Source organism: Nelumbo lutea, chromosome 7, assembly GCF_056320005.1.
Source record: "Nelumbo lutea isolate HS-2025 chromosome 7, American lotus-T2T, whole genome shotgun sequence".
Lineage (NCBI taxonomy): Eukaryota > Viridiplantae > Streptophyta > Magnoliopsida > Proteales > Nelumbonaceae > Nelumbo > Nelumbo lutea.
In genome coordinates this window covers 36,357,099-36,364,220 of record NC_142690.1, presented here as the reverse complement: position 1 = coordinate 36,364,220, position 7,122 = coordinate 36,357,099, and the positions used below count along the sequence as shown (strand labels likewise).

At 34.4% G+C, this 7,122-nt stretch overlaps 1 protein-coding gene across 1 annotated transcript in view; it reads left to right on the top strand.

Moving 5' to 3' along the window:
• The first annotated feature begins 2,163 nt into the window (after positions 1 to 2,163).
• The window catches only part of LOC148846100 (lysine-specific demethylase JMJ18-like), a 47,332-nt gene continuing 42,373 nt past the window's right edge, over positions 2,164 to 7,122 (top strand). The window contains 5 exon segments of the mRNA XM_088955784.1: positions 2,164 to 2,268; positions 2,365 to 2,479; positions 2,569 to 2,759; positions 4,996 to 5,305; positions 5,943 to 6,014. Of these exon segments, the coding sequence (XP_088811910.1) occupies positions 5,144 to 5,305; positions 5,943 to 6,014 (234 nt within the window). The 5' untranslated portion in view covers positions 2,164 to 2,268; positions 2,365 to 2,479; positions 2,569 to 2,759; positions 4,996 to 5,143.

Genomic DNA, 7,122 nt, shown 5'->3' with positions numbered 1-7,122 from the left:
TATTATAGATCTTATATATTTATTAGTTGATTATACCCGAAATTGATTTCCCCTGAATTTTTATTATTCTATTCTTTCTTAACAAAGCCTATGCATCACATGGTACTCACAAGTCATCTATTAATTCACAACATTTTCTCAAATTTTGCTGTTATATTTCACAGATCCGTATGGTAACGGTCACACGTGACAGCGGAGTTTGGTCCCATGTCTCTGCTGCTTTGACTCTGAGATAGATATTACCAACTGAGAGCTGAGAGCCATTGTAAATCAATATTTACTAATATTCGGATATCGGATTCAGTGCTCACAAGTTCCTGTTTACACAATTCTAACAGTCTTATTTTATAGCCGTGAATTGGAAATATCTCCGTTATTATATGCTTTCTTGGGAAAATATTTTCAATGTAAATTTGCAGAGGACTGTGCGAGAGCAAATCCAATTTCTAATTTGAATACCAAAAAAAAAAAAAAATCCGATTTTTAATATTTAAATGCCACCGGTATAGATGCCACTAGTACTTCTGTACCATGTCTCTCCCTCGTTTGTCTCGTCTCCACATAAAAAACCTGAGCGCTCCCGGTTTTAGGGCCTCTTGTTAGAGAAGCCAAAACAATGGGCGCGTGGGCCGAAAGGAACGAAGGAATATGGTTACCCGAGTCAACTTTTTATTTTTTTTTTGGAAAAAGCTGCCCCAATTTTTTACCCGATATACTAACCAATTCGGGTTGGCTCCAAACCCATGTACGACTTGGATTAGATGTTTCCAAAAAATAAAATTTAATTGTTTCACGGGTTTTTTTTTTTTCAAAACTCATAGTACGCAATAGTTTTGACTTTCTTACCAAATTTAAGTTCCATTTGGTTTATGGAAGTAGGGGTTTAGAATTAAAATCGGAATGGCCTATTTCTATTCCAACTGTTTGGTGGGTGGAATCCCATTTCAATTCTTAATAAAATGGCATTCCTCAATTTGAGGGAGGGCTATTTGGTTTCTCTCCCTTATAGTCGATTTTAAAAATAAATTAAAAATGATGAAAAATTAAAAATAAATTATTCAGATTCTGATCCAAGAGATTAATTCCAATTCTTATAAATCAAATGGACCCTTAATACCGAGGGGGGTTTAGGCTTGACAAAAGATAAACGGGTTTATGTTTTGGAGAATAATTACTCCTGCTTTCGTTTTCTCCTGCAGCCAAACAATTCGGATGGCTTTGTTTTGGAGTAATGGATCAGAACAGAGCAACGAAAAATTTCCTTGGTCAAACACGTTAAGGTGCATTTTCGTAATTTTGCTAAGACCAAGGGTATAAGAAAAAAAACAAAGAATTAAAGACCATGAGTAATTTTATTTTTCTTTACTTTTCTTTAATCACACGCATACGGCACTCTGGAGCTACGCTATTCCAAGGACTATCATAACTAAAGTACTTCAATCTGGTCGGATAATTATTGATTATTGATTAATTTGTGTAGGTCCTAGTCCTACCGTACAGAAATTTACCACGCAGAAGCATGACATACTAATTACATCCATAACGTGGCTTTGTATATAGTTTTTCACGTATGGTTCCGTAATGGGTCCACCTAGGGTTTGATTTGAAAAGAGCTTGTACAGATTTTGGTACTATCATTATTGCAATAGGACAGTACTACCTAATTTTCTCTCTTTTTTTAAATTTTAATTGAGTTTTAAATTTTCTAATTTCAAAAGAAAAAGAAAGTACATGCAAGAAAGAGGAAAGAGAGAGAGAGAGGATTGCTTGTCGTGGTTAGTTGTTTTGATTGGTTTAGCCTTCCGTCTCTCAGAGATTTCGGTTAGTGAGAGCGTGCGTGTGAGGGTCGTTGGTTGACTCTCTTCCCTCCATCTCCTTGAGCTGTAATTTTTCGGATTCTTTCTCTCTCTAAAACTCTCTTCTCTCTCCAACTCTCTGAGGGAATAGAAAACAGAAAGCCATTAGTCTCCTCTGACAAAGTAGTCCGTCTTACCATATTTATGACATTATTATTGTGATTAATTTAATTTAATTGAAGAAATAGAGGGAGCCTACGGTACAACGACGCTATCGAATTTTAGCTTCTTTTAAGGTATCTTTTCTGTATTTTCTTTTTTATTTCTGGGTAGTTTTGGTTAGATACTACTGTGTTTGATTGAGTCTTGAGAAAAATCATGTGGGTGCTCTTCTCTTTTCATTAATATGATGAAGTCATTTTTTTGGGGTATAATTTATCTTCAATTGGGTCATTGGTTTCTCCATTTTTAGGTAATTTGTTTCTTTATTTTAAATTTAAATAATTATCTATTGGTTTTTAATTAATGATAGTGGATTAAATATGTTATTTTGTGTTGGCTCGGCTAGAAAGCAAATTGGGTTTGGATCATTTGTTGGTTTAGTTGAAGGTTGGGTTCTATCTACGTTCTTTCTCTATTGCTCTTCTGCAAAACAGGGAAAAATAGAAGTACCGGGGAGTTGGGTACGGATATTTTATTTTCTCTCTCCATGAGACCACATTTGTTGAATTTTGGGGTTACAATAACGTTCTTTTCTGTGGGGTTTGTGCAGGAAATTATTGTCTGGCAGTTAGTTTTGGATATTTTGTGAATTGGGCTTGTTTTGATTTCCTGTTCTAGGTGAGAACAGTGGTTTTTCCCCCTTCAAAATTTCGCTCTGCATGGAGATTTGTTGGTTGGGATTCATGATCTTCTGTGGCTAATAAAACAGTTTTCATGGAAAGCAGGAAAATTCTTCAGGAGGTTAGTTTGTTCTTTGATCCTGTTAAATACGGCCATCCATCTTTTGGTTCCTAGAGGCTTGTTGCTTATTTATTCTTCTTGTTCATATTCATGTTTTTTTTTCCCTATTTATCCATCTTCTATGCAGGCTCATACATGCTTTTAATTTTTGAATCGGTGCCTACAATTCCACAGTTAGATAAAAACTGAACTATTTATGAGTTAGATCTGGCATTGGTTATCATAATCTGAACTCAAGTTCAGATCTTTTGTTTGTATGCAATTGATATTGTACTCTTGTAATATTAAACTGAATATAAATTTGGCATCTAATTTTAATTCTTCAATCCTGTTTATCAATGAAGAGCCTTTGCATTTTCTTCCTGATAAAGAGGCCTTCACAAAGATGGCATTTTTCTGGTAGTTACCTGATGTTCTGCCAGAAACATTAAGACCATAAACTGCAGCTTATTCTCTGTCATGTTGCTAACTTAGACTCCATACACCACAGTAGGGTTATCTAGTGCATGATGGAAATTTTTGTTATGTTTAGCCAATTTGTCTGCTGGTTTTATAGGGTGGTCTAGCCTGACCTTATACAGGCCTTGGCTTTCAGTCCATTGTTGAATTAGGTCATGGTGTTCTTTAAAATATCACACTGAAATTCAATTATCAAAAAAAAAAAAAATATCACACTGAAATTCATCTTCTAATTGTGAACAGTTGGACTTGCTAAATGGAAACCCTTGCATTTTTTCCTTTTTATTAAGTTGGATTAGAATTATGTGCAGTTCTTCCTATCCATAATAATTACACTAAGATAGATAATCTAAATGGATGTAAGACTCAATGGCAGAGCCCAAGGGGCTGGTCATCAATTTTCGATAACATAGTAAAGTTTTCATGTCTTTTGATAGGCAAATATTTTTCCTGGTTGCTTTCGAATATGCCTCCACCCAAGAAATAAGAAAAGTTGAACTTTTGATACCTTACCCCCAAGAGAACAATTTTAGTTTATCATTAGTGCATAAAAAAGCCACTACTAGGTCCATAGCAAGTTGCTTGGTTTCCCATAAAGAGAGAAAAAAAGCAATAAACAAAAATAACCATCCCCAGGTTCCCCACAGTAAGTTTTATTAAGATCTTTTTAGATTGTTAATTTGATTAATCCTAAACTGTGAATGGTAACTTAGGTAATGAAGATGATAAATATTATATTGCATTTGAAGAAAAGGTTCAAAAGAATAGTATAGAAAGAAGGTATCCTTGTGACTATATAAATGAATTGGGTTGAATTACTAATATATTTCACACAAAACCTCGCCTTTACAGCTTCTCCTTGTATGGAGGCCTCACTGTACTTTGGCTCTTTGATCTTAGTGAAATACTTTAACTTATACTTTCAAAAAAAAAAAGAAAAACAAAATCTTGCCTTTAGTTTTGATTCTAATAGTGTATACTTGTTTAAAATACCAAATATTTTACAGAGCCTTTTAGAAAATTTTATAATTTCCCATCAATGACAACCACTCCCCCACAAAAGGAAGAAAAAAGGAGAAATTTTCTGGGTTGGCCTCTGGTCCTAATAATTCCTATGCAAAACTAGCTTCAGGTGGAATAAGTGGAAGATTGGTAGTGGGAGATTTATTTTTTGATCAGCAGAAAATAAATTCATTAATTTTAATTAAAAAGTAGTTAATACAACTTGATGAATAGAGTGTCATCCCCAATTTTCACATTCAAGTTACATGAAAGCCCCAAAATACATCAGGTTACACCTTTTCCTAAAATAAAATAGGCCTGTTAACTCTCTGCTTTGCCAACACGTCCACCAACCCATTTGCAGCCCTTATCCAGCTAAAAGTAGAACTGAATCTCTTTGCTAGGATATTGATTTCCCTGAAAACATGTCTGTATTTCCAGGGAGCTGAACTGAAATTTTTGGTCCATGAGATGACTAATTGTGAGAGATTTAACTCATTGTTAATTAGAGGCTCAATCTGCATTAGGAATTAGATAGAAGCTAGCATTTTTTTTTAAAACTTTGTTAGCAGCAGGTTATGGATCATATCTAGACAGGCTAAATATGCTGTTTCAAGTTTTAAACCAAATACACAAGAAAACCCTTAGCTACTGGTGGTAGTGTCATAGGGTAATTTTTATATTGGTATTGGCTTGTTCAGTATTGTTTGTAATTTTAGAATGCTAAAAACTTTCATATCAGCTTTGTGTAAATCATCTATCTTTTGCCTTGCAGTTAAATATCGATGGGGACAAAATGTTTTCAGAATTGTTTGACAGAAGAACATCCAGGAATCTCAAGTCATGGAAATATTCCCTTTGATGTATGTTTTAGCATTAAAAGGGAATCAGATCACACTTCATCCGTTTAACGGAGTTTTGGAATGGAAGCAGTCACTGATCCTCAACCTATAAAGCTAGATGTAGAACCTAGCAACTGTGAGGAAGTGAAGGTTAAACGATCTGTTAGGCGGAGAAATTGGATCCATTATGGTTTATTAGATATTAGTTCTGGAGATGAGTCTGACTGTGAAAAATCCATGAAGGTGCTTTTTTATCCTTTACCATTACATGGCCTTCTTTTCTACAATATTTTCTGTATATTTTGATCTCATCGTCACATCTTGACTTATATTATCACCTGCCACTGAATTTCTTCCAAGTCCACCTTTGACTTAATGTCTTAATCTGTATTATGTTATTTGGATCATTTTATAATTTCTAGGATTAATATTCTAAGGTTCATGATGAGAAGTTCTCCCATATTTGATGTTTACTTTTCGTCTTTTTAAACAGAAAAGTACATGTTAAGCTCTTCAACATTGCTATGCATATATGCCATAGTTACTCAGGTGTCTTATCTGTCAAAGTAATAATAAAAGAAAAATTGTTGATCAAGTGTCTGTGATCACCTTACCTACGCATCCACACTGAAACTTCTTGGTTTCCATGAGTTCCCATTTATAATTTCATCAAATCAATTTCTAATCCTAGGTGAATCCTAAAAGTGAAAAGAAAAAGAGAAGTGCTTGATTATGATAGTATTCATGAATTGTACTGTTAACATTTTGTTGCTTATGGTTATGGCTAGCAAGTTAGAGAGGGCAGTGACATTGCATTTTTTTTTACTTTATTGAATTTGCAATTCAACCCATTGCACATTCTAATAATAGCTTTCCACAGGACCTGTACTTAAGGCATGCCAAACACAATGATGGTACTCCTGAAGCACCGGGCAGTCCCCGACACAGGAAGGTATACAAATTCAAGGGGATTATAAATTTAACTTTTACAATAATGTGGCTCCTTTTTGTTTTTTCATACTAAAAAGGCCATTACCCAATGGTGGTCCAGCTATCTGGAGTCTTGGGTGGGGTGGACCGGATACAGTCCTAACCTTTGGCATATTTTCCACAAAATGGCTGGTCTCACCCTCGAACTTGTGTTTACCAGCCTGAGATTTTATCATTACATCAAGCAATGACCCTTTTTTTGCATACTTCACCCCATGCAAAGGACTTAAATGTATTTAATTGGCTACATAGTTTCATAGAATGCCATCTAGCTCAGATATCCATGTAGAGGTCTTTGATCCTGTTTACTTATTAGAGAATCAAGTTATCTTTTGTCCATGATGCTCTATATTGGATTATAACATATTTGTTTCTTTTTATAATAGTACAACATAAATATTGCTATGGCAATATCTATGAAGTTGGAAGGGTATGGTACTGGAAGAACTTTGATCAATTGAAATCCCTCTGTGAATTTTGATGAATACTATCTGATTGATAGGTTACCACTTTTTTATGATACCAGTTGATTGTTTATCATTTTTTCAGATATCATGCCTTTCTGGTATCATATTTGGACTTTATTTCTATTTGTTGTTGTATGAGGGAAATTCTGCTATTGTTCATTTTATTATAAATACCAACAAGAAGGGCTAGCAGCCCATGCTTTTGCTCTCTCAAACCTTTTCTTTCTTTTCTCTTCTCTTTCTGTATCTTTTTTCCTCTTTATCTTCTTTTCTTCTGTAATCAAGTCTTCTAATCAACAAAACTCTCAACTCTATTTTCTTCTACTTGTCTTGTGCAGCAATAAAAATTAAGAAATAAAAGCAGAAAATTGGTAGAGAATGAAGGAGAAAACAGTAGAAGAGAAGAGGAGAAAGAGAAGAAGAGAATGAAGAAGAAATCTCTCCAATCCCCTTCAATTGTGGGAGCCAATGTGAGGCCCCATTGCTTTTAACATTAACTGTGTAACTGAATAAAAGATAATTACAATAATGCCCTTGGTTGTTAGGTGTCAGCAATAAGAATGTTAGAGAAATTTAAGGTCCATGATCCATTAGTAAAGAAAG